General features: G+C 49.3%; 1 protein-coding gene across 2 annotated transcripts; it reads right to left on the reverse strand.

The window, feature by feature from the left end:
• Positions 1-517: 517 nt before the first annotated feature.
• On the reverse strand, positions 518-27,899 carry LOC132454513 (echinoderm microtubule-associated protein-like 6). Of its 2 annotated transcripts, XM_060047916.1 has the most exons (42): positions 26,962-27,899; positions 26,614-26,773; positions 26,222-26,320; positions 25,911-25,979; positions 25,508-25,693; positions 24,870-25,005; positions 23,953-24,154; positions 23,164-23,301; positions 22,586-22,842; positions 22,112-22,321; positions 21,125-21,292; positions 20,767-20,873; positions 20,441-20,541; positions 20,128-20,314; positions 19,775-19,880; positions 19,452-19,545; positions 19,178-19,278; positions 18,369-18,574; positions 17,250-17,361; positions 16,918-17,045; positions 16,162-16,303; positions 15,768-15,920; positions 14,783-14,914; positions 14,565-14,653; positions 13,828-13,995; positions 13,216-13,417; positions 11,023-11,149; positions 10,777-10,855; positions 10,491-10,620; positions 9,214-9,312; positions 8,778-8,798; positions 8,037-8,210; positions 7,375-7,583; positions 6,864-7,021; positions 6,367-6,481; positions 5,111-5,299; positions 4,606-4,778; positions 3,347-3,509; positions 2,436-2,539; positions 1,866-2,019; positions 1,608-1,708; positions 518-1,358 (listed from the first exon to the last, which is right to left on the reverse strand). In XM_060047916.1, the coding sequence occupies exons 1-42, from the start codon at positions 27,156-27,158 to the stop codon at positions 1,334-1,336; spliced, it is 5,871 nt and encodes a 1,956-aa protein (XP_059903899.1). In that variant the 5' UTR covers positions 27,159-27,899; the 3' UTR covers positions 518-1,333. The 2 variants fall into 2 exon arrangements, with proteins under 2 accessions (XP_059903899.1, XP_059903900.1); XM_060047917.1 differs by lacking the exon at positions 8,778-8,798.
• Between the last annotated feature and the right edge of the window lie 51 nt (positions 27,900-27,950).

Consider the following 27,950-nt stretch of genomic DNA (forward strand, 5'->3'; position numbering starts at 1 on the left):
TCTGTCTTCTGATTGGTTCGACAGGAGCTCCTGGAAGGCACGTCGCCATGTCAACCAAACTTCATCCTGTACAGTCTCTCCTCCCTGGTCTTCGCGTCCTTCATGTTGGATCAATTTGGACTTTTCTATACAAAGATCAATAATTCATGGTGGCTTGTTCACATTTAAGACCTTAGGGACCAAGAGAGTATTGATCCAACGTTGTGACGTAAGGCAGCGAGAGGTCAGAGCTGATCACCCAGCCCTGCTTTAGAAAACATCCAGGATATCTAGATCTAGAACTAGATACATGATCTAGATCTAGAACTAGATACATGATCTAGATCTAGAACACCTAGATACATTATCTATATCTAGAACTAGCTCCATGGTCTAGATCTAGTACTAAATACATGATCCAGATCTAGAACATCTAGACCTAGATACATGATCCAGATCGAGAACATCTATATATATACATAATCTAGATACATTATATATATATATATATATATTATATATATATATATATATACATAATCTAGATACATTATATATATATATATATATATATATATATATATAGAACTAGAAATATATACATTATCTATATCTAAAATTAGATCCATGCTCTCGAACTAGAATTAGATACATGATATCTATATCTAGAACTAGATCCATGATTGAGATCTATAACATCTAGAACTAGATATATTATCTATACCTAGAACTGGATCCTCGATCATATCTACATCTAGGTACATGATCCATATCAAGATATATAACTAGATACATGATCTAGATCTATAAAAGATACATGATCATGTCTAGATCTATAACTAGATACATGATCATATCTAGAAGAACTATCTCCATGAGCTACCTCTAGAAATAGCTACATGATGATGTCTGGATCTAGAACTAGATACATGATCAGATCGAGAACTAGAACTAGATCCATGAGCTACATCTAGAAATAGATCCATGATCTAAAGTAGATCTGATAAGCTGTAGAATTGAGCGCATGATCTAGAACTAGATCCATGATCTCGATCTCGATCCGTGATAATATCTACATCTAGAAATATACAGACAGATATTTAGGTTCTAATACATATCATCTCACCCTTCCATACTCAACACAACTACCTGACGACAACAACACATATAGTAATAATAATAATAGCATTTCATCATTATAGGATAATATTATAGTCTGTAGAGAGTTTGGCCATTGGAGCTGTCGTCAGTGATGTTGCCACGGTCACCAAACAGAGCCGCTGCCGTCTATTGGCTGTGATGCTTGGGTCAGAGGTCAGGCAGCGACCAATACCCACAATCCTCCTCTGCGCCTTCACTGGCACCTCCACACAAATAAACTGGAACACACACGAAATATATTATGTTATTATTATTAATAATATATGAAATGATATATTATTATCTTTAAAGATAATATTTATATATATATATATATATATATATATATATATATATATATATATATATATATATATATATATATATATATATATATCAAATAAATATAGATTATATATAAATATAATGATTGATTGGATTCTTGTCAGCACTCAGCAGCTCCTGATAGGATGAGAGTGTGGACCCACCTACAGTCCCGCCCTCCAGCGCTGACCACATACTTGTCATCAGCAGAGAAACGCACATTAGTCACATGGGCTGAGTGTCCGAAATAACGCTTGTGTTTCACCTGGAGAGGAGAGAGGAGAGAGGAGAGAGGAGAGAGGAGAGAGGAGAGAGGAGAGAGGAGAGAGGAGAGAGGAGAGAGGAGATGTTTGAATCATTTCTGGGGTGGTCTAGAACTTAGGAACTACAGGAGTTTTTATTCAGGTTTAGGAAGTTCTCACAAATTTCTCGGGACAGGGGAAGTCGAAGAGTTTGATGAGTCCGAAGTCATCGCCGGTCACCAGATTGAGACCAGCGTGGGAAACGCTGACGCAGTTAACATCCGCCTTCTCAGCATTCCTGGGCCAGATACCCAGAACCTCGTCTCCCAGGACGCTGAGACACAAACAAAACAACAAATAAACAATAAAACCACAACCAAAATATAAACCACCAGGCCAACAAACCAACAAACCACCAGACCTCCAAACATCCAAACCAACCATCACATAACATCCACCTGAAAGGACTAAAGATGACATATTATACCACCAGGTGTGAGTGTAATTAGCCGTTACAAGCCGTTTTGAACCTCACAAGTGGGTGTGTCCACCTAGATGTGTGCTGGATAGATCAGCCACCAGCCTACCCAGTGGACTGGAGCAAACGTTGCTCATCTATCCAGCACACATCTAGGTTGACACGCCCACTTATGATGTCAGAAGAGGCAGATTTTCAAAACGGCTTGTAAAGGCTAACCACACTCACACCTGGTGTTATAATGTGTCACCTAAACAGCCAGGTGTTCCTACCTGGTCCAGGTGGCCCAGGTGATCCTTTCGACCACCGCTGGCTCCGTTTCCACTTTCCCAGAAGGCACCTGGTGCACCTGCCGCGTGTAGGTGCTGCTGGACACCTGCAAGGACACACATGAGTACATATGTGTGTTAGATTAACAGACAGTGTAAGGACATGTTTATATTAACAGTCGTATGAGGACGGTGTAAGGACGTGTGTTTATATAAACAGATGGCGACAGGACGTGTGTTTCTATGAACAGACGTGTGAGGATGTGTGTTTAGATTTACAGACGGTGTGAGGATGTGTGTATATATTTACCGACGGTGTGAGGATGTGTGTTTAGATTCACAGACGGTGTGAGGACGTTTGTTTATATTTACAGACGTGTGAGGATGTGTGTTTATATGTATAGACAGTGAGAGGATGTGTGTTTATATTTACACACAGTGTGAGGATGTGTGTTTATATTGACAGACAGGATGTGTGAGGATGTGTGTTTATATTGACAGACAGGATGTTTGAGGATGTGTGTTTATATTTACAGTGTGAGGATGTGTGTTTGTATTGACGGACAGGATGTGTGAGGATGTGTGTTCATATTGACAGGATGTGTGAGGATGTGTGTTTATATCGACCGGATGTGTGTTTATATTGACAGACGGGATGTGTGAGGATGTGTGTTCATATTAACAGGATGTGTGTTTGTATTGACGGACAGGATGTGTGGGGATGTGTGTTCATATTGACAGGATGTGTGAGGATGTGTGTTTATATCGACCGGATGTGTGTTTATATTGACAGACAGGATGTGTGAGGATGCGTGTTCATATTAACAGGATGTGTGAGGATGTGTGTTTATATTGACGGACAGGATGTGTGAGGATGTGGGTTCCAGTGATACTCTGTGTAAACGTGGGGCTACCTGGATGTGTTTGCTGTCGGCGGAGAAGTCCATCTGGAGGATAAAGCCGGGGATGTCCTTGCAGTATCCGATGCGGTTGAGTGACGGGCCGAGAGTCAGGTCGTAGAAGTCCACAGAGCTCTCCATCGAGCCCACCGCTAGCAGACGGTTGTCTGGGCTGAACCTGAGAGGAACCCACACAACTATCAGAACCAACACACCTAACAGAACCAACTCAACTAACAGAACCTGAGAAGAACCAACACAACTATCAGAACCAGAGAGGAACCGACACACCTATCAGAACCAGAGAGGAACCGACACACCTATCAGAACCAACACAACTATCAGAACCAACACAACTATCAGAACCAACAAACCTACCAGAACCAACTCAACTAACAGAACCTGAGCAGAACCAACACACCTATCAGAACCAGAGAGGAACCGACACAACTATCAGAACCAACAAACCTACCAGAACCAACACACCTATCAGAACCAACTCAACTAACAGAACCTGAGAAGAACCGACACAACTAACAGAACCAGAGAGGAACCAACACACCTATCAGAACCAACAAACCTACCAGAACCAACTGAACTATCAGAACCAAATCAACTAACAGAACCAACTCAACTAACAGAACCAACTAAACTAACAGAACCTGAGAAGAACCAACACACCTATCAGAATCAACTCAACTAACAGAACCTGAGAAGAACCAACACACCTATCAGAATCAACTCAACTAATAGAACCAACAAAACTATCAGAACCAGAGAGGAACCGACACACCTATCAAAAAGTGGGGTTAGTTAGTGCGGGTTAGTGTTGGGTTAGTTAGTGGGGGTTAGTGTTGGGCTAGTGTTGGGTTAGTTAGGGGCGTCAGTACCGTATGTCCTGGATGGAGGCGCTGCGGTCTCTCTTTAAGCTGAGTTAGTGGGGGTTAGTTAGTGAGGGTTAGTTAGTGTTGGGTTAGTTAGTGTTGGGTTAGTGGGGGTTAGTTAGCGAGGGTTAGTTAGTGTTGGGTTAGTTAGTGAGGGTTAGTGTTGGGTCAGTTAGTGTTGGGTTAGTTAGTGTTGGGTTAGTGGGGGTTAGTTAGGGGCGTCAGTACCGTATGTCCTGGATGGAGGCGCTGCGGTCTCTCTTTAAGCTGAGTTAGTGTTGGGTTAGTGTTGGGTTAGTTAGTGTTGGGTTAGTGTTGGGTTAGTTAGTGTTGGGTTAGTGGGGGTTAGTTAGTGAGGGTTAGTGGGGGTTAGTTAGTGGGGGTCAGTACCGGATGTCCTGGATGGAGGCGCTGCGGTCCCTCTTCTTGCCCCAGACGCTGAGGGAGCTGACCATCAGCAGGATGAACTCTCCGTTCTCCAGGCCGATGGACACCATCTCCCCGTTGGGACTGTAGCAGCAGCACTTGGCCGGGTGGCCCAAGCTCACCTTGTTGAGCAGCTTCTACATGATCCAAAATCAATACATAATCAATACATAGTCAATACATAGTCAATGCATCTACCAAAACAGATATTAACACATCTACCAGGACATATTGAAGACATATATATATCAATCCATAATCAATCCATAATGAAGACATTCATCTATCTATCAATACATCAATTATTATATGAATAAATCTATCAAAACATCTATCATACTCAATCCATAGATGAATACATGAATACACCAATACATATCTTCTCATGTCATCAAAACATATCTTCTCAGGTAATCAATACATCTCTCAGGAGGTCATCAATGCATCCCATAATAGCTGGCCCTCCTACCCTGTCCGCCAGGTCCCAGAGGCGGATGGTTCCGTCGTCGCTGGCCGACAGGAAGACGTCCTTGTAAGGGTGTGTGCTGAGGCCCCAGATGGCGCCCTGGGTGTGGCCGTTGATCATGGTGTTGGACGCGGCGTTCTTCTCCCCCACCTCGATGATCTCCCCGTCCTTAGTACCTACCAGGATCTTCCCCTGGGGAGGCAGAGAGACGTGTGAGAGACAGGCAGAGAGACAGGCCGAGAGACAGGCAGAGAGACAGGCAGAGAGACAGGCAGAGAGACAGGCAGAGAGACGTGTGAGAGACAGGCCGAGAGACAGGCAGAGAGACAGGCAGAGAGACAGGCAGAGGGACAGGCAGAGAGACAGGCCGAGAGACAGGCAGAGAGACAGGCCGAGAGACAGGCAGAGAGACAGGCAGAGAGACAGGCCGAGAGACAGGCAGAGAGACAGGCAGAGAGACAGGCAGAGAGACAGGCAGAGAGACAGGCAGAGGGACAGGCAGAGAGACAGGCAGAGAGACAGGCAGAGAGACAGGCCGAGAGACAGGCAGAGAGACAGGCAGAGAGACAGGCAGAGGGACAGGCAGAGGGACAGGCAGAGAGACAGGCAGAGAGACAGGCAGAGAGACGAGTGAGAGGACTGATAGTAGTGATAAAGTAGTGATAGAGGAGTGATAGAGTAGTGAGGGGGGATGGACGGCTGATAGAAAGGTGATGATGGAGTGACAGAGGAAAAAAAGGAGTGGTAGAGGGCTGATATAGGGGTGATATAGGGGTGATAGAGGGGTGATAGACAGACGATAGAGGAGTGATAAGTGGTAAAGAAGTCATAAAGGGATGATTGAAAAGTGACAGAGAGGAGTGATGTAGTGATAGGGAGGTGATTGATAGAGGGGTGATATAGGGTGATAGAGAAGTGATATAGGGGTGATAGATAACTAACAGAGGAGTGTTGTAGTGACAGAGAGGTGATTGATAGAGGGGTGATAGAGGAGTGATATAGGGTGATAGACAAGTGATAGAGAAGTGATATAGGGGTGATAGATAACCAACAGAGGAGTGTTGTAGTGTCAGAGAGGTGATTGATAGAGGGGTGATAGAGGGGTGATAGAGAAGTGATAGAGAAGTGATACAGGGGTGATAGATAACCAACAGAGGAGTGTTGTAGTGACAGAGAGGTGATTGATAAAGGCGCGATAGAGGGGTGATATAGGGTGATAGAGGGGGATCAGGTGAGTGAGAGGGGGCGTCAGCGCCTACCTTCCCTCTGCAGACCGAGCGGACGTTCTCCACCGGCTGACCGGTCTCCAGCTGGAAGGCTCTGCAGCGCTTCATCTCCTGGTCCCACAGCTTCACCGCCCCGCCCTCCTTGGTCCTGGTGCGCACAACCATCATCGCACACACGCGGTAAATGGACTGCATTTGATCCAAAGCGCTTTACAACAATGCCTGACATTCACCCATTCAGGCACACATTCACCCAACGACGGCGGAGTCAACCATGCAAGGGCGACAGACACCTCGTCTGGGGGGGGGGCGTCTTGCTCAGGGACACCTCGACAAATCCAACCAGCGCCCTTGCGGTTACCAGCCAACCCGCTCTACCTCGTGAGCACCTTCTACAAAGGAAGAGGCCCTCACGCACACCACACACACACACACACACACACACACACACACACACACACACACGCAGGCAACCATGCAGCCCAACGCAGCTACGCCACAATGAGGCGTGGCAGGGCGGCGGTACTGACGGTCTCTCCTTGCCCCCGGTGACGATGAGCCCGTCTCTCAGGGTGGTGTACATGGTGAAGACGGGCCCGCTGTGGGCCTTGGCCACCACGCGGACCAGGAAGTGCTCCCGCCACACGTACACGTCGCCGTTGATGGCGCCGCTGAACGTCAGGTTGTTCTGAGGACGGAGGAGGAGGAGCCGTGTCAGCCTGCTTACCTGAACCCCTGACCTCTGACCTCTGAACCTGAACCGAGCCAACCCATAGATTTGCACTACAGATGAAAAGAGTCCATGTTTTCTCTTTGCTAATACGAACAGAAAACACCTACGTAATGATAACACTGCCTGCCTGCTACATAGTGCTAATACCAAGAGGTAACACGTATGCAATGATAACACTACCTGCTAGCTACATAGTGCTAATACCAAGAGGTAACACGCATGCAATGATAACACTACCTGCTAGCTACATAGTGCTGGTCCAGAACCACCCTGATCTAGACCCCCTGGCAGGGCCAGCGTGTACTCACCGCGCCAAAGGCCACCGACAGCATGGTCTGGACACGCCCCTCCTCCACAGAGCCAATCACACCCTTCTTGTACATGAGGGAGCCGCCCACCAGGGTCCAGAACTTGATGTGTTTGATGCCCACCGACACGAACTGAGTGTCTGAGTCTGGTCTGAACTCCACCACAAAGATCCGCTCACTGTGGCTCCCCCTGCTGGTCACCTTGGTACCTGACCCCACAGGATGCGTGTTACCGTTGTGAGTTAAGGCCGTGTTACAGGCGCGTATTACAGGCTTGTGTTATAGGTTTATATTACAGGGGTGTGTTGCAGGTATATATGTGTTACAGGTGTTTATTAAAGGGGAGTGTTATAGTTGTATATTACAGGGGTGTGTTACAGGTATATATATGTGTTACAGGTGTTTATTAAAGGGGTGTGTTACAGGTGTATATTACAGGTGTGTGTTACAGGTATATATAACAGGTGTGTGTTACAGGCGTGTTACAGGTGTGTTTTACAGGTGTTTATTTACAGGTGTGTGTTACAGGCGTGGTTTATACGTGTATGTTACAGGGGTGATTTAGAGGTGTGTGTGTTACAGGGTTGATTTACAGGTGTGTGTTATAGGGGTGTTTGTTACAGGGTGATTCACAGGTATGTGTGTGTGGTATAAGTTGGTACCTTCTTGCCATCTCCAGACGGTGATGGTATGCTCTGGCTCCACCCCCACAGAGAGCAGCAGTTTCCCCGTGGCGCTGAAGTTGACATAGCTCACGCCTTTGCCATGGCAACAGCGCAGGATGGACAGGGTCTGCTTGGTTCTCGCATCCCACACGTGGATGGATGGAGCTAGCCCTGGGAGGAGACAAAACACCATGGCAACCAGGAACCATGGCAACCAGGAAACATGGCAACCTGCCCTGGACTGGTCGGAAAAGGTTCTGGATCTAGAGGGAATGGGAGGGGAACATGAGGAGGAGGAGGAGAAAACGAGGAGAACGAGGAGGTGGAGAAAACGAGGAGAAAGAGGAGGAGGAGGAGTAGGAGGAGAAGAGTTTCTGGTGTTCTACTGGGCCTGATACTCCTTCTACTGTGTTTGGCTCCATTCCTATGGATACAGGCTCTCATCACAGATAAATATGGGGACGAGGTTCACTGTGGTAACCATGGTAACCATGCTGATTACTGACGATCCTCACCGCCAACATCAGCCTCTACAGGCCGAAGGTAAACCGCCAACCTCTGATGAAGTAATCTCATGATGTAATCTGATAGGTAGTCAAATGGAAGGGGGCATGTTCTTCAATCTGATAGGTAGTCTGATGGAGGGGGGCATGTTCTTTTATCTGATAGGTATTCAGATGGAAGGGGGCGTGTTCTTCAATCTGATAGGTAGTCTGATGGAAGGGGGCGTGGTCTTACCTGGCAGATCACTCAGGTCACCTGGAGATGAGGCAGCGGCATCACATGACATGAGCAGTGAGAGAAATATACATGTAATGGTTTAACATGCATGTGACACGCATGGAGAAGAGTGGACTAGGCAAATCAAGAAACGGGAATTAAAGCGTGAATGAAGAAGCAGTGCAGGGTTGAGATGTCAGAAATGGTGTTTGTAGCACATACAGATCACTTTCTAGCATGAACAGATCTGTTCCTAGCATAAACAGATCTGTTTCTAGCCCGTACAGATCAGTTTCTAGTCCGTACAGATCTCTTTCTACGACGTAGGGATCAGTTTCTAGCCCGTAGAGATCAGTTTCTAGCCCGTAGAGATCAGTTTCTAGCCCGTAGAGCCTGTTCTAGCCTGAACAGGACCATGGGAGCGGGTTAAGAGAGGCGGAGGGTAGGGGCGTACCGATCTGTCCCGTGGCGATGACGTTCTGGTACTTGGGGTGCTGGTTGATGGTCAGACACAGGATGTCATCAGTGTGCTCCAGGTAGAAGCTCTGGACTCCTGTTGGGGAGAGGGGAGGGCTGGTGAGAAGGGTCTAGAGGAGGGTCTAGAGGAGGGTCTAGAGGAGGGTCTAGAGGAGGTCTGGGGAGGAGGGACTAGAGGAGGGTCTAGAGGAGGTCTGGGGAGGAGGGTCTAGAGGAGGGTCTAGAGGAGGGTCTAGAGGAGGTCTGGGGAGGAGGGTCTAGAGGAGGTCTGGTGAGGAGGGTCTAGAGGAGGGTCTAGAGGAGGGTCTAGAGGAGGTTTGCGGAGGAGGGTCTAGAGGAGGGTCTAGAGGAGGTCTGGGGAGGAGGGTCTAGAGGAGGTCTTGTGAGGAGGGTCTAGAGGAGGGTCTAGAGGAGGGCTGGTGAGGAGGGTCTAGAGGAGAGTCTAGAGGAGATCTGGTGAGGAGGGTCTAGAGGAGGGTCTAGAGGAGGTCTGGTGAGGAGGGTCTAGAGGAGGGTCTAGAGGAGGTCTGGTGAGGAGGGTCTAGAGGAGGGTCTAGAGGAGGTCTGGTGAGGAGGGTCTAGAGGAGGTATGGTGAGGAGGGTCTAGAGGAGGGTCTAGAGGAGGTATGGTGAGGAGGGTCTAGAGGAGGGTCTAGAGGAGGGTCTAGAGGAGGGTCTAGAGGAGGTCTGGTGAGGAGGGTCTAGAGGACGTATGGTGAGGAGGGTCTAGAGGAGGGTCTAGAGGAGGTATGGTGAGGAGGGTCTAGAGGAGGGTCTAGAGGAGGGTCTAGAGGAGGGTCTTGAGGAGGGTCTAGTGGAGAGTCTAGAGGAGGTCTGGGGAGGAGGGTCTAGAGGAGGTCAGGGGAGGAGGGTCTAGAGGAGGGTCTAGAGGAGGTCTGGGGAGGAGGGTCTAGAGGAGGGTCTAGAGGAGGGTCTAGAGGAGGGTCTAGAGGAGGTCTGGTGAGGAGGGTCTAGAGGATGGTCTAGAGGGGGTCTGGTGAGGAGGGTCTAGAGGAGGGTCTAGAGGAGGTCTGGGGAAGAGGGTCTAGAGGAGGTCTGGTGAGGAGGTTTGATGAAGAGGGTAGTGAAGGGTGGGGGTAGTGAAGGGTGGGAGTACTGAAGGAGGTGGGTACTGAAGGGTGGGGGTAATTAACAGTGGGGAAGTGGAGGTCGAGGTACTGAAGGCTGGGGTAATAAAGGGTGGGGGTCCTGAAGGGTGGGGGTTCTTAACGGTGGGGCAGTGAAGGTACTGACCAGAGGAGAGGTTCTGGACGATGACGGTGGCGGCGGTGTGGAAGATGATGTCAGCCCCGTCGTTGAGGTAGTGAAGGTTGTTCCGGCAGTCAAAGCCCCTGTAGCCGAACACATGCTCCAGCACCAGCTCCTACACACATACACACAAACACACAAAATCAGACGGCTAGTACAAACTAATCCAGGCGTTTAGTTCGACCTAAACCAGGCGGTTAGTTCAAACTAAACCAGGCGGTTAGTTCAAACTAAAACTAAACCAGGCAGTAAGCTGCTGGTTGAAACTGACCTCCACCACTTTCTTCTTCTTTGTCACGTTGTTCTTTAAAAGCTTTTCTGGAAGTGGAGCTGCCCTACTGACAGGGGGTCTACACACACACACACACACACACACGCACACACACACGCACACACACACACACACACACATTAACAACATGGCACGAAGCCTGGTTAGGAAGTTAGGACGGTATCAGAAGAAGGGAGAAGGAAGGAAGAAGGGAAGGAAGGAAGGAGGAAGCAGGAAGCAGGGTACCTGTCATCCAGAGGAACATCTCTGTGCTGCAGGTGGGGTTTGGTTCCCGTCATGTTCCTTATGCTAGCGGAGAAGATCTTCGTGACGTAATCTAGGGACTTCTCCTGAGCTACGTCACTGTCATAGCCTAAAGACAACACAAAGCTACGTCACTATCGGAGCCTAGAGAGAACATAACGATATGTCACTGACGTAGCCTAGAGAGAACATAACATTACGCCACTGTCGTAGCCTAGAGAGGACATAACACTATGTCACTGTCGTAGCCTAGAGACAACACAAAGCAACATCACGTAAAGTTAAAAGGGACAATGTTGTATCTGCTCCATCCTGTGTTAGTGCAGCAAGGAGGAATTTTGTCTCCTATTTTATATAATGTTTATGTGGATGAATTATCAGATCAGTTAAATAGGTTAAAAACTGTCTGTCTTGTGGGCAACACTACTGTTAATCATCTTATGTATGCAGACGACCAGGTCCTGCTCTGCCCATATAGTGCTTGATTGCAGCAGATGCTGAAGGTGTTGCTCTCAGTATGGCCTTGATCACGACATAAAAGTATAACGCTAAGAAAAGCCACACAATGATATATTCAGAAGCGCTGAGGACAGGAAATCAACTTTTCCGACGTTTTATTTGTCAGACAGGCCTCCTGCTGTGGGGAAATTAAATACCTAGGTCATGTCATATCCGATGACTGGACGGATGACAAAGACCTCTACCGACAGCGCTGCAAAATGTACGCTAAAGCTAACATGCTTATAAGGAAGTTTTCTATGTACTCTGACTCTGTGAATTTCTCCCTGATAGAACCCACATCACACTGTTATATGCTGCTCAATTGTGGTCTAACTATTAGAAAAAGAGCATGCATAGGCTCAAGGTAGCATACAATGATGCAACGAGGTTGCTGCTTCGTGTCCCTAGGTGGCATAGTGCCAGTCAATTGTTTGTGTCCACTCTTAAGACAACTGATGTTTAGTTTTATGTGTCGCCTAGACAAGTAAGAGAACCACATAATTGAAGCCCTAGTCAGCCCTCTGAAAAGCTGCTATAGATTAACTTTAAGTTAAGACGGCATTGGTGCAGTAGCCTGTATATCCTATAGGGCCAGGCTAATATGCAAGTTTTATGTATTTTTGTCACTGTACTATTTATACTGTATGATGTGTTATATGGACCTGTGTCTGCAATAAAGCTTTATTATTATATTATTATTATAATGCTAATGCTACTAGATGGGATGTGCTCAAGACCTAGCCAAGAGGGGACATATTGATGCTAATGCTGCTAGCTAAGATGTGCTGCAGACCTAGCCTAGAGAGGACATATCAATGCTAATGCTGCTAGCTAAGATGTGCTGCAGACCTAGCCTAGAGTGGACATATTAATGCTAATGCTGCTAGCTAAGATGTGCTGCAGACCTAGCCAAGAGAGGACATATCAATGCTCATGCTGCTAGCTAAGATGTGCTGCAGACCTAGCCTAGAGGACATATCAATGCTAATGCTGCTAGCTAAGATGTGCTGCAGACCTAGCCTAGAGAGGACATATCAATGCTAATGCTGCTAGCTAAGATGTGCTGCAGACCTAGCCTAGAGAGGACATATCAATGCTAATGCTGCTAGCTAAGATGTGCTGCAGACCTAGCCTAGAGAGGACATATCAATGCTAATGCTGCTAGCTAAGATGTGCTGCAGACCTAGCCTAGAGAGGACATATCAATGCTAATGCTGCTAGCTAAGATGTGCTGCAGACCTAGCCTAGAGAGGACATATCAATGCTAATGCTGCTAGCTAAGATGTGCTGCAGACCTAGCCTAGAGAGGACATATTAATGCTAATGCTACTAGCTAAGATGTGCTGCAGACCTAGCCTAGAGAGGACATATTAATGCTAATGCTGCTAGCTAAGATGTGCTGCAGACCTAGCCTAGAGAGGACATATCAATGCTAATGCTGCTAGCTAAGATGTGCTGCAGACCTAGCCTAGAGAGGACATATTAATGCTAATGCTACTAGCTAAGATGTGCTGCAGACCTAGCCTAGAGAGGACATATTAATGCTAATGCTACTAGCTAAGATGTGCTGCAGACCTAGCCTAGAGAGGACATATTAATGCTAATGCTGCTAGCTAAGATGTGCTGCAGACCTAGCCTAGAGAGGACATATCAATGCTAACGCTGCTAGCTGACCTCCGTCCTCCTCCGGGTCGTCGTCCGACTCCTCGCTGTCCACCGCCTTGCTCTCCTTGTGACCCGGCGCCTCCAGGGACCAGATCATCAGGGCTGTGTCGGCTCCGCCCACTGACAGCAGCAGGGCGTCGTCATTGGTCCACCGCACGTTGGTCACGTTGGCGCTGTGGCCCACGTACTTTTTAAACTTGGCAAACTGCCCCTGAGGTTAGAGGTCAAAGAGGGAGACTTTTAACACTAAATCTAGACGAGCCGGGGCTTAAAATGTTTTAACTCACCAAAGAAGGCTAACTAAAAGGTGTTACCCATCCCAGAGGGCTAGTTAATGGTGTTACTCACCCCAGAGGGCTAGTTAAAGGTGTTACCCACCCAAGAGGGCTAGTTAAAGGTGTTAACTCACCCCAAAGGGCTAGTTAAAGGTGCTACCAACCCTAGAGTACTAGTTACAGGTGTAACCCACCCCAGAGGGCTAGTTAAAGGTGTTAACTCACCCCGGAGGACTAGTTTAAGGGGTAACCCACCGTAGAGCGCTAGTTAAATGTGTTACCCACCCATGAGGGCTAGTTAAAGGTGTTAACTCACCCCGGAGTGCTAGTTTAAGGTGTTACTCACCCTAGAGGGGTAGCTGAAGAGCTTGATGAAGCCGAAGTCGTCCCCAGTAGCCAGCAGCTGGTGGTCTTTAGTGAGGCAGGAGGCGTTGACCAGACTGAGCGCCGGCCAGATGCCCTCGCAGGTCGGACCCAAGACACTGGTCCAGGAGGCCCAGTCCACCTTCTCAAACTAAAGACATGATTACACGTTAGGGCAGGGCGGTAAACGCAACGCAGATACTGGCCAGTGAGACGGGCGCTGGCCGCCAGACGTCCACTCTCAATCAGACGAGTGGTGCGGAAGAGGAGTACCTTGTGGTTGGATGTCAACCAGCATCGTGAAACTGTATACGCTGCCTTTGCAAGCTGGTTATTTATGGTGTTTAATATATTAATTGTAGTTTTGGCTCAACTTATTTGTCCCAATGATTCATTGATCAACTTGTCTCGTGCGTGCAAAACCTCTAAAATAAATTCCTATCAGTAATGAATGAGAAGTTTATGCTACTTTGCAGTTGCCCGGGCTGGATGTTTGTAGCAGCCGAATCACATAGCGGGTCAATTGGTATTGGTAAATGCATGTGTGTGTGTGTGTGTGTGTGTGTGTGTGTGTGTGTGTGTGTGTGTGTGTGTGTGTGTGTGTGTGTGTGTGTGTGTGTGTGTGTGTGTGTGTGTGTGTGTGTGTGTGTGTGTGTGAGCATGAGCCTGCGTGTGTGTTCGTGCGCGTGTGTGTGTGAGTGCACGTGCGTGCGTGCGTACCTCTGAAGTGTTGATGTTCTGTTTCCGACCCCGCGGTGCCTCAAAGAACAGCTGCTCCTTCGCTCCCGAGTTCACCTGCAGAAGTTTACCTGGAGGACACGAAACATGACCTGTGACCTCCCGCTGAGCAGGCCGGATACAGCCCTGTTTCTAGAGAGATCTAACCAGTGTATAGGTGTGACCTCATGGCCCAGGCGGCCTGTGATTGGTGGCCTCACCTCTGGCGTCCCAGTCGATGTGTGTGATGAAGCCCGAGGCGCCCTTACAGATGCCCACCCTCTTGCTGCTCAGCACGTTGTAGATGTCCACGAACGAGTCGTGGGACGCCACCGCCAGGTACTTCCCCGAGTCTGGACACAGGAGGAGCCCCTTAGTCCTGCACTTAGTCCTGCACTTAGTCCTGCACTTAGTCCTGCACTTAGTCCTGCGTTAGTCCTGCACTTAGTCCTGCACTTAGTCCTGCACTTAGTCCTGCACTTAGTCCTGCGTTAGTCCTGCACTTAGTCCTGCACTTAGTCCTGCACTTAGTCCTGCACTTAGTCCTGCACTTAGTCCTGCACTTAGTCCTGCACTTAGTCCTGCACTTAGTCCTGCGTTAGTCCTGCACTTAGTCCTGCACTTAGTCCTGCACTTAGTCCTGCACTTAGTCCTGCACTTAGTCCTGCACTTAGTCCTGCACTTAGTCCTGCGTTAGTCCTGCACTTAGTCCTGCACTTAGTCCTGCACTTAGTCCTGCACTTAGTCCTGCACTTAGTCCTGCACTTAGTCCTGCACTTAGTCCTGCACCTAGTCCTGCAATTAGTCCTGCAATTAGTCCTGCACTTAGTTATAAACTTAGTCCTGCACATAGTCCTGCACTTAGTCCTGCACTTAGTTATAAACTTAGTCCTGCACCTAGTCTTGCACTTAGTTATAAACTTAGTCCTGCACTTAGTCCTGCACTTAGCCTGCACTTAGCCTGCACTTTAGTCCTACACTTAATCCTACACTTATTCCTGCACTTAGTAATATACTTAGTTCTACATTTAGTCCTACAAGTAGTTAAATACTTAGTCCTATACTTTGTTATAATATTAGTCCTACACTTAATGAAATACTTAGTCATACATTTCGATATATAGTTAGTCACACACTTAGTTATATCCTTCAAACAGGAAGTGTTATGCGTCCGACCGGAAGTGAAGCGCACCCAACAGGAAGTACCTTGGGAGAAGCGGATGTCCGAGATGAGCTCCTTGCGGTGGTGGAAGGTGACCAGGTCCTCCAGCGTGTCCGCGTTCACCACCAGGAAGCTGCCGTCGTTCAGCCCCACGGCCAGGGCCTTCCCGTCAGGGGAGAACGCACAGCAGCGGCTCCCTGGAGGGAGGGAGGGAGGGAGGGGGAGAGAGAGAGAGAGAGAGAGAGAGAGAGAGAGAGAGAGAGAGAGAGAGAGAGAGAGAGAGAGAGCAAAATATGAGTGAATACTAAGATGCCAGACTGAGGAAGATAAGATGGAGGAGGGTTCTACCTCTTAGAACCAGACTGAAGGAGGCAAGATAGAGGAGGGTTCTACCTCATAGAACCAGACTGAAGGAGGTAAGATAGAGGAGGGTTCTACCTTTCTTGAGTTTCCGCACGGCAACCATGCGGTGATTGGCTGACAGCTCCCAGATCCGCAGCGTTTTGTCGTCGCTCACCGTAGCAACCACAGGGAGGAGGGGGTGAGCTGCGAGCCCCCACACCTCGCCCTCCATGTGACCCTGAAGAAAACAAACACACCCCACTTCAGATCGCTGGTAATGTCTCTGACTCTCTCAATAAACATACGCACCCCGTCTTCAGATCTCTGGTAATGTCTCTGACTCGCTTTCAATAAAACAAACGCACCCTGTCTTCAGATCTCTGGTAATGTCTCTGACTCTCTTTCAATAAAACAAGCGCACCCGGTCTTCAGATCTCTGGTAATGTCTCTGACTCTCTTTCAATGTAACAAGCGCACCCGGTCTTCAGATCTCTGGTAATGTCTCTGACTCTCAATAAAACAAACGCACCCTGTCTTCAGATCTCTGTAAATGTTTATCTTTTTTATTGTTTATCTAAGATCATCTCTCATCTATCACCCTCACCCTCAAAGGCCTACCTAAACCAGTAGGTTCATGGGCCTACCTGAACCAGTAGGGTCATGGGCCTACCTGAACCAGTAGGGTCATGGGCCTACCTGAACCAGTAGGGTCATGGGCCTACCTGAACCAGTAGGGTCATTGGGCTACCTGAACCAGTAGGGTCATGGGCCTACCTGAACCAGTAGGGTCATGGGCCTACCTGAACCAGTAGGGTCATGGGCCTACCTGAACCAGTAGGGTCATGGGCCTACCTGAACCAGTAGGGTCATGGGTCCACTCTTGTCTATCTCCAGGATCTCTCCGTTTTTGGTGCCCACCAGGATGTGTCCGTGGCCCAGAGAGATAGCTCTGATGGACGGGTTGTCCTCCAGCAGCAGGCCTACCACACACACACACACACACACATATTAATCAAATGTCATCCTCCTACAACACACTGTGTGTGTGTGTGTGTGTGTGTGTGTGTGTGTGTGTGTGTGTGTGTGTGTGTGTGTGTGTGTGTGTGTGTGTGTGTGTGTGTGTGTGTGTGTGTGTGTGTGTGTGTGTGTGTGTGTGTGTGTGTGTGTGTGTGTCTTAGGCCTACCTTTAGAGGCAGGCGACAGGGCTGCCCTCTTGATGGCGTAGCTCTTCAGACATCTGTCGAACATGTCGTCCCACAGCTCCACGACCCCGTCGCGACCCCCGGTCACGAAGCCCTGCACACAACCGTAATCACAACCATGATGCTTGTCGCCATGGAGACTGGGGTGAGCTACAGTAATGCTGGTCACCGTGGAGATCAGGGTGAGATACAATGATGCCGGTCACCGTGGAGACCGGGGTTAGATACAGTGATGCTGGTCACCTCGGAGACCGGGTTGACCTAGAGTAATGCTGGTCACTTTGGAGACCCAGGTGACCTAAAGTGATGCTGGTCACCATGGAGACAGGGTAGACCTAGAGCAGGGATGGGCTACTGGCGGCCCAAGGGCCGCATATGGCCCGCATCCTCACTCAGTCAGGCCCGCACATCATTTTTATTAAAAAAAAAAAAGAATAAAAAAAAAAAGAATAGAGTAACAGAAAACTTTGTTAAGAAAGAACAAAAGCAGAGTATCTGTTCATAGAATTCAAAGGCAAACCCATGTGTCTAGTTTGCTTAGAAACTATATCAGTCATGAAAGATTTCCACTTAAGTCGCCACTTAACTACAACAACTGCCCTGAGGTGAATATCATGCTTGTTGGGTTTGAGTTCATTGAGTTGTTGCACTTAATGTTTGTAATGCCACTGTTTGTCAGTTTTGTGACATCATTGAATGATGATGTATGTGAGCCCTTTGCACTGATCAAAATACTAACCAATCATGTGGCTGTTTGAGCATGGAAAACATGAAATGAATGTATGTTGGTTCAATCAACATACCATACATAGGTAATGAATCTGGAAGATTTTGTAGGTAGTGGCCATCCCCAAAATGCACCAGAATACAGGAAATCATATCCAACAAATTCAAAAATGTGTAGCTTCTCTCAGTTTACGTCTAGTTGAAGTGCACAGTCACATGGCCCTCTGATTGTGGCCCTCTTTATCATGAAAGTTGCCCATCCCTGACCTAGAGTGATGTTGGTCACCGTGGAGACCCGGGTGAGCTACTGTGATGCTGGTCACCGTGGAGACCCGGGTGAGCTACAGTGACGCTGGTCACCGTGGAGACGGGTACCTTGTCCAGGGAGCACATGGCGAAGACGGGTCCGTCGTGGGCCTTGATGGTCTTCACCAGGCTGGTGTCGCGCCAGATGTACACGTCCCCGCTGGTGGCGCCCGAGAACACCAGGTCCTCCGAGCGCCCGTAGCACGCCGACATCATCGTCTCCTGCTTCCCGCCCTGGCTCCCCAGGATGCCCCGTCGGAACGTCAGACCCCCCCCTGAGAGACACGCACGCACACGCGCACACACACACACGCACACACACACACACACGCACGCACACACACAGGAGGAGGTGAGGACGAGTTGAGAGATGAGAGAGGGGAGGTGGAGGAGGGGAGGTGCACAAGATGTAAAGAGGGGAGGTGGAGGAGGTGAGGTGTAGGAGGTTGGGGTGGTGGAGGAGGTGAGGTGGAGGAGGAGGTGAGGTGGAGGAGGTGAGGTGGAGGAGGTTGGGGTGGTGGAGGAGGTTGGGGTGGTGGAGGAGGTGAGGTGGTGGAGGAGGTGAGGTGGAGGAGGTTGGGGTGGTGGAGGAGGTGAGGTGGTGGAGGAGGTGAGGTGGTGGAGGAGGTGAGGTGGAGGAGGTTGGGGTGGTGGAGGAGGTGAGGTGGTGGAGGAGGTGAGGTGGAGGAGGTTGGGGTGGTGGAGGAGGTGAGGAGGTGGAGGAGGTGAGGTGGTGGAGGAGGTGAGGTGGTGGAGGAGGTTGGGGTGGTGGAGGAGGTTGGGGTGGTGGAGGAGGTGAGGCGGTGGAGGAGGTGAGGTGGAGGAGGTGAGGTGGAGGAGGTGAGGTGGAGGAGGTTGGGGTGGTGGAGGAGGGCTACCTGAGTGCTGCCAGAACTTGATGTGCTTCATGCCCACAGTGAGGAGTTTATCCATGCGGAACGGGTTGCTCTTCACAACAAAGATCTTGTCCTTGTGTCCCCTGCAGACAAGAGCCTCGTTACCACCTCATTACTACATGTACACTGTTGTTACTGCTTCATCTGTTACTACTACAGCTACACTCTGCTGTTACTGCTATATCTACACTCTACACTGCCGTTACTACTGTCCTAGTCTAAAGGTTGGGGTGTCCTAAATGTTGGGGCATTGTACCTGGCTTTGGCCAAACGTTCTCCTTTCTTCCAGTCCCAGACCACGATGGAGTGGTCTTCATCGATGCCCACCGACACCAAAGTCTTCCCATCCACTGACCAGTGGGAAGTGGTCGTTACATAGACAGGAAGTAGTCAGTGCATAGATTTGAAGTTGTCACCACACAGACAGGATTCTGTGTGTGTGTGTGTGTGTGTGTGTGTGTGTGTGTGTGTGTGTGTGTGTGTGTGTGTGTGTGTGTGTGTGTGTGTGTGTGTGTGTGTGTGTGTGTGTGTGTGTGTGTGTGTGTGTGTGTGTGTGTGTGTGTGTGTGAGCGTGTGTACCTGTGAACTCCAGGGCACACACTCCTCTGCTGTGATGTCCCTTCAGTAGAGAGAGACACTTCAGAGTCTGGATGTCCCAAACATGGATGGCTGGGTCCCGTCCCACCTGACACACACAAACACACACACATGTACACGTTTACTTTAGAAACACTTGGACACACTAGTGCTGTGATTGTGTGTGTGTTTGTATGTGATTGTATTTGTGTGTGTGTGTGTGTGTGTGTGTGTGTGTGTGTGTGTGTGTGTGTGTGTGTGTGTGTGTGTGTGTGTGTGTGTGTGTGTGTGTGTGTGTGTGTGTGTGTGTGTGTGTGTGTGTCTGAGCGTGTGTGTGCGTGTCTGTGCGTGTGTACCTGTCCTGTAGCAGCGTAGTCTTTGAGGGGGTGCACGGTGAGACTGATGATGTCATCATCGTGCGCCAGGTAGAAGCGCTGGCTGTGCAGCTGGCGGTTGTAGACCACGCCCACCGCGGCCACGTGGTACACCACCTCCCCACCCTGGCTGTACCACAGGTTGTTCCTGCAGTCACAGCCCCGATACCTGCACCAGCACAACCCCAAGAACCATCAGTCACAGCAGAACCACAACCATCACACAGGCCCAGCCACCCGGCCAGAGAGAGGGAGACAGAGGGAGAGACGGAGAGTATGGTTGCCATGCCGTTACCCGTGCACGAACTGCAGCCGTAGCCCCGCCTCCGGAGCTTTCTGCCGCTTCAGGGAGCCAATCAGCTTCTTCCGGAGCTGAGGGAGATCTTCCTTGTACACCTAGAGAGACAGGAAGAGAGCTGTTTTAAGGTGGTGGGAAAGCTGGAGGTGAAGGCAGAAGTGGAGGTGGAGGAGGAGGAGCTGGAGTGAGGTTGGAGGAGGAGGCAGAGAAGGGAGGGGGGGAGGGGGTGAAGGATGAAGGTTGTGTAGGTGGAGGTGTCTGGTTCCCAGGCCTGGCGTGTTAGCCCCAGTCGCAGCTGGCTGTCCAATGGTATCCATGGTTACCTGGCGATCGTAGTTGGTCTGAGCTTCCTGTTCGATGTCCGAGTCTAGCTCTGGAACGTCGGAAACGTCAGAGTCCGACTCTCCGCTGTTAGAGTCGGCGTATCCCTCTGGGGACGCAACACACACGGACAGCAGCTACAACACCTTTATGTACGTGCGTATGATACAAACGCAAACAAACACGCGCAAACATACACCAATGAACGCACACGCACACACGTGTGCGTGTGCGTTCATTGGTGTATGTTTGCGCGTGTTTGTTTGTATTTTTACGCATGTGTGTCTGTGGGTCGATGCTTGCGTTGTGTGCAGATGCGTGTGTGTGTGTGTGCGTGTGCGCGTGCATGTGTGCGTGTACCCTGCAGCAGGGGCTCCAGCACCCCGTTCATCACCCCCTCGGGGAGGAAGCGCCACTGGAACACGGCGTGGTCCGCCCCGCCGGTGCTCACCACCCACTGCAGGTCGCTGGACCACCGCACGTTGGTCACGTGGGCCGAGTGGCCGATGTACTTCTTGAACTTAGCAGCTGGGGACGTCTCAGCTCGTTATCCTCAGCGTTGTTCTCACAGTATCATTATCGTCATGGTTATTATCATCCAGTTCATTATCATCATAGTTACTATCTTTAGCTCATAATCATCATAGTTATTATCATCCAGTTCATTATCATCATAGTTACTGTCTTTATCTCATTATTATCATAGTTATTATCATCCAGTTCATTATCATCATAGTTACTATCTTTAGCTCATTATCATCATAGTTATTATCATCCAGTTCATTATCATCATAGTTAATATCTTTAGCTCATTATCATCATAGTTATAATCATCCAGTTCATTATCATCATAGTTACCATCTTTTGCTCATAATCATCATAGTTATTAATATCATCCAGTTCATTATCAACATAGTTAATATCTTTTGCTCATGATCATCATAGTTATTATCATCCAGTTCATTATCATCATAGTTAATATCTTTAGCTCATGATCATCATGGTTATTATCATTCAGCTCATCAACATAACTGTCTTGCAGCTCATTATCATCATAAGTATTAACATGAGCTCATTATCAGTTATATCATCAAGCTCATTATCATCAGTTATCATGCAGCTCATTATCATCACAGTTATTATCATCCGGCTCATATTATCATCCAGCTCAGCTAATGTTAAGTATTAACATTAGCTCATTATCATTGTTATTATCATTAGTACATTACTATCAAAGTTATCATTCAGCTCATTATATTCATAGTTATTATAATTCAGCGCGTTACTATCAACGGTTACTATTAAAAAGCTTATTATCATAGGGCTCATTATCATACGGCGTCTGACCTTTCTTGAGGCAAGGGAAGCGGAACAGTTTGACCAGCCCCAGGTCGTCCCCGGTAACCAGCACGGCGCTGCTGAAGTTAGCGTCCACAGAGTTGACCTCGCTAGAGCTGGAGTACTTGGGCCAGATCCCGTTGACCTCTGCTCCTATCACCCCGGTCCAGGTCATCCAGTGGATCCCTTTCGCCTCCTCCTTGGTGAGCAGCTTCCCTGCTGGGAGACATTAAACCACACTGGGTCATAAACCAGGTCCTTAACCAGATCAAACCACACCGGGTCCTAAACCATGTCCTAAACCAGATCCAACCACAGAGTCCTAAACCAGGTCATATATATTAAAACATACATTCAGATAGATACATTTTCACCTGGCATGGCAGAACAACAGTTCCCCTGGCCTGGAGGCGGTTACCACGGTAACCCGGCACCTATGCGGCACCACAGCTCCCTGTCAACGGAGGCGGTTGCCACGGTTACCTGGCATGCGGTAGAAGAGGCGCTCGCCGGCGCCGTCGTTGGACTGCAGGAAGCGGCTGTCCACGGACCAGTCCAGGTGGGTGATGAAGGAGGAGGACCGGCTGCACTCGCCCACCTTCTTGTAGCGCTGGCCCACGGCGTACAGGTCCACGGGCCCGTCGTTGGAGCCCACCGCCAGGTAGGAGCCGTCCGGGGAGAACTTCAGCTCGTGGATGGCCTCCTTCCGGTCCTTGATGTGCACCACCTCTGTCATGTCCCTGCAGGGGTCAGAGGTCAACTAGAGTCATTTTCCTTGGAGACGCAGTGGGACAGCTCACATCCAGCTGGAGGTGGTTTCTGACCAGACTTGTAGGTGCACCATAATCATAGTATAATGTGTAGAATTATGTGGTTCTGATAGCTCAAGGCTGGGTTCTCCTGGTTCTGTTAGCTTAAGGCTGGGTTCTCCTGGTTCTGTTGGCTTAAGGCTTGGTTCTCCTGGTTCTGGTAGCTTAAGGCTGGGTTCTCCTGGTTCTGTTGGCTTAAGGCTGCATTCTATTGGTTCTGATAAGGCTGGGTTCTCGTGGTTCTGGTCTTACCGGACCCGAAGGACGGTGAAGGAGCCGTCCTTCATGCCGAGGGCCAGCTGGGAGCCGTCGTTGTTGAAGGCCACGCTGCGGACCGCCTCCTCCATGTTGCAGCGAGCGAGCAGCGTGTGGTCCGACAGACTCCACAGTCTGCAGGGAGAAGCATGGTGAGACCCCTAGCCCTGCACCTGACCTCTACCCCTGACCTCCTGACCTCTACCCCTGACCTCCTGACCTCTACCCTTGACCTCCTGACCTCTAAACCTGGCCACCCCTACACCGGGTGTAGCTGTGATACAGGGCAGAGTGTAGCTGTGATACAGGACAGAGTGTAGCTGTGATACAGGACAGAGTCTAGCTGTGATACAGGACAGGGTGTAGCTGTGATACAGGGCAGGGTGTAGCTGTGATACAGGACAGGGTGTAGCTGTGATACAGGACAGGGTGTAGCTGTGATACAGGACAGGGTGTAGCTGTGATACAGGACAGGGTGTAGCTGTGATACAGGGTAGGGTGTAGCTGTGATACAGGGCAGGGTGTAGCTGTGATACAGGGTAGGGTGTAGCTGTGATACAGGGTAGGGTGTAGCTGTGATACAGGGCAGAGTGTAGCTGTGATACAGGACAGGGTGTAGCTGTGATACAGGGTAGGGTGTAGCTGTGATACAGGGCAGGGTGTAGCTGTGATACAGGGCAGGGTGTAGCTGTGATACAGGGCAGGGTGTAGCTGTGATACACGGCAGGGTGTAGCTGTGATACAGGACAGGGTGTAGCTGTGATACAGGGCAGGGTGTCTTCCTACCGGACCGAGCGGTCATCACTGCCCGTCACTGCCACCGCCTGTTTGGGGTGGAGGTCAAGCGCCCAGAGCTCCCCGTCACTGTGTCCCTGCATCAGCAAGACTGGCTTGTCCCGCTCCCGCACCATCACCTCAAAGATCTCACTGTCCTGGGTCCCCGCCAGCACCCGGTCCGCCCGCCAGCACACGCTGCGGATGGACAGACCTGCGGACGCATGGACCAGATAGCACTGGAGCTCACAGAACAACACTGGAGCCCACAGTAGAGCTGGAACTGGAGCTCACAGAACAACACTGGAGCTAACAGTAGAGCTAGCACTGGAGCAAACAGTACAACACTGGAGCCCACAGTAGAGCTAGCACTGGAGCTCATAGTACAACACTGGAGAAAACAGTAGAGCTAGCACTGGAGCAAACAGTACAACACTGGAGCCCACAGTAGAGCTGGAACTGGAGCTCATAGCACAACACTGGAGAAAACAGTACAGCTAGCACTGGAGCTCATAGTACAACACTGGAGAAAACAGTAGAGCTAGCACTGGAGCAAACAGCACAACTCAAGTTAACAGTAGAGACAGCACTGAAGCTAACAGTAAAGCTAAAGGTAGCAATAGAGCACTGAAGTCAACGGTACAACCATAGAGCTAACAGTAGAGACCGAAACAGAGACGGATATGATCCTATATACCTATAAAGCCCTGCTCACTATCTTGGTGATTGCTTTATATATATATTATATTTTATAATAGACATGTTATATATGATATACTGTGATAGATATATGATCGTATATACCTTTATAGCCCTGCTGAGCCTGCCTCAGTTCTACATTGGTGATGGTGATTGTGATTGGTGAATGATAGATATATATTATACATGAAATGTTATATATGATATACTGTATATATGATCTTATATACCTTTATAGCCCTGCTCAGCCTCCCTCAGGTCGATCTTGGTGATGGGTTTGAAGTCCAGGTCCCAGAGTCGGACACACCCGTCTCTCCCTCCTGTAGCAAAGCCCTCCTCACACACATGCATGCTGAAGATCCCTGCCTACACACACGCACACACGCACGCACGCACGCACGCACGCACGCACAGATAGCACACACAAACACACACACACAGGCACGCACACACAAACGCACGTTGAAATGTTTCCATATACTCCTGGGAGCTACACCATCAATGTTGTATATACAGGCTGTATGTTTATATATTTATGTGTGCATACATGTTTATATATATTGTGGCAACCTGGCCCGGGCCAATTAAGGACATGCAGAGCACCTGAGGAACAGGTGGAGAAGCAGGGCTTAAATAGCCCGCTTCTCCACTCATTCGGGTCTCTCCCAGCCCTGGTACGGGATTCCACCCGCGGGGGATATAGGGCCGTCGATTCCTCCCAGGTTTTTTCGTTGTTGTATTATTATTATTATTTTATTTTTTTATTAGACTTTATTTGATTTAGGATTAAACATGCCTTTTTGGCCTTTGCCATATATATATACCTATGTATGTATAATATTGATGGTATATGTGTGTATATAAGTACCCCGTGAGCAGCCTGGACGGTGCGCGTCAGGTTGAGGCCCTTCCACACGTACACGTCTCCGTTCAGCGCTCCGGAGAAGGTGAGCTCGTCCTTGGCCGTGGCCAGACACAGGATGGTCTGCAGGTCTCCGGTCTTCCCAAACATCCCCCGCTTGGGCGTCAAAGCGTTCCCACACAGGGTCCAGAACTACATGGAGGGACCAGCAGCCAGAGTCAGGACTCAACCCGCACAGGATCCAGAACAACAGAACTGCACCCAGAGTCAGGACTTAACCCACACAGCATCCAGAACAACAGAACTGCACCCAGAGTCAGGACTTAACCCACACAGCATCCAGAACAACAGAGAACAGCACCCAGAGTCAGGACTTCATCTTTGTTGGGGGGGCGTGGTCGGCACTAACCTTGATATGTTTCACTCCACAGGTGACCAGTCTGCTGGTCTGGTAGGGATCCCAGGAGATATCGAAAATCTGCCACACAGAACCCAACACACAGAACCAGTTCACACCAGTTAAAATCGTCAAAACCAATTAGAACCAGTAAAACAAGTAAGAACCATTCAGAACCAGTTTGAACCGTTAAAACCAGTTAGAACTATTATAACCACATATAACCCGTTAGAACAGGTGAGTACACTCAGGACGAACTCCAGAACGTTTCGGCAAGGCATTTCCTAACTAGTCATGTGTCAGGCAGTAGTGGAGGTGGTTACCCGGTCCGAGTGCCCGGTGGCGGTGGCCAGGACCCGTCCTCTCCTCCAGTCCCAGACACACAGCGTGTTCTTGGCATCCAGACCCACCGACGCCAGCCGCTGCACACACACAGAACACTGACCAATCAGAAACCAGACCATCACACTGACCAATCACAAACCAGACCAACACACTTTGACCAATCAGAAACCAGACTAACACACACTGACCAATCAGAAACCAGACCAACACACGCTGACCAAACACAAACCAGATCATTACAGACATCATTCCAAAGACGCACTGCGAACACAGCACACACTTGTAGGCATCCATTCACAAAACCATGACAACCGGTGGTCTCACGGGTACACAGTGGGCTGTGGCCAGGCCTGGCAGTCATGTGACAGACCTGTCCGTCGGAGTCGAAGGCGAGGCCCGCCACGCCGTGCGTGTGAACGTCACGCAGGATGGAAACGGTCTGCATGGAGTAGCTGTCCCAGATGCAGATGTAGGGGTCCTTCCCCACCTGGCCTGTGGCCACCTGCACCTTGTCTGGATGGATGGCGAGACTGGACACACACAGACACAGACACACACACACACGCACACACAGAGACAGAGACAGAGACAGAGACAGAGACAGACACACACACAATCACTCACATTACAATTAAATCTGACCCCAACATAAAACAACCCAGTCCCGAGTAACCTCTCCAAAGCACGAGACCGGCTGGTCCCTTGTAGTGAGACTCACCTGATGATGTCATCGTTGTGACCAAGGTAGAACTTCTGCGTGTGCTCACGGCTGTTGTAGACCACGCCCACCCCGGCAACGAAGTACACGAGCTCCTTCCCCGCCGTGTAATACAGGTTGTTTCGGCACTGGTGTCCACGGTACCCGTGCACCCACTCCAGCCTCAACTGGCACCGCGGGGCCGTCTTGTCGCTCATAGCGACGACCACCCACCAAAACCCACCTAGCAGTCACCACCACCACTTCCACAACACAAAACCCAGGGAGCAAAGCGGCTCATGTGGACCACAGACTGACTGCTGCGGTCTATCAGAGCTCACTAGCAATCAGTGTTCATGTTGTCATCCAACAGGCGACCAGGCCGAGGTAAATCTGGCTTTGGTTTACCGTGTTGGTAATGTACCAACACTAGTTCATGTGAATAGGGCTGGGTTTAGGTTCCGAATAGCACTCGGCTTTTCAAACGGCACATTTTAATCCCAGATGGTCGAGCGTTAGTCCTTCATGGACTACAGGGCTTCGCTGAGATAGCTGACAACAAGATCTCTGATGTCCTCATTGTCGTCGATCATCAAGTCGTTGATTTACTTCCAGCATTACAGGTGAAATCAGGAGACTACGACGCCGATCTATCTCTGCATCTCTATATCTCTGTATTGATGTATTCTGTATCTATGTCAATCTGCATCCAAAAACCAAACTCCGGGCGTATTTTGGGCTCATTCTGTTAAATTGTAATGGGCGGCGAAGGACGCAAAATAGGCGATAAGAGCAAAAAAGGTTCACAGACGTCAAGAAAGAAGGCAGATGGTAGGAGATAAATGGTAAAAAAGGAGAGAAAAGATTTAACGTCCGTTTCTCCTCCCGGATAATATCCTCCTGTCAAGCTGCTCGTCTGGTCGGAGCGTAAACTCTTCCAGAATCCCGGATCCACTTCGCTCCCTGCGCTACGTAGCCTTCGTTGTTAACGCCGTGATTGCAATGCATGC

Source organism: Gadus macrocephalus, chromosome 3 (assembly GCF_031168955.1).
Source record: "Gadus macrocephalus chromosome 3, ASM3116895v1".
NCBI classification, from domain to species: domain Eukaryota; kingdom Metazoa; phylum Chordata; class Actinopteri; order Gadiformes; family Gadidae; genus Gadus; species Gadus macrocephalus.

Bases quoted from the DNA above. Each gene is read 5' to 3' on its own strand.
- LOC132454513 (XM_060047916.1), bottom strand. From the start codon at position 27,158: ATGAGCGACAAGACGGCCCCGCGGTGCCAGTTGAGGCTGGAGTGGGTG. The intron at 20,315-20,440 runs GTAACGGCATGG...GTGCTGGTGCAG, and splicing joins CGGCTGCAGTTCGTGCACGG to GTATCGGGGCTGTGACTGCA. The intron at 18,575-19,177 runs GTAGCCCTCCTC...CGTGTCTCTCAG, and splicing joins CAAGTTCTGGCAGCACTCAG to GGGGGGGTCTGACGTTCCGA.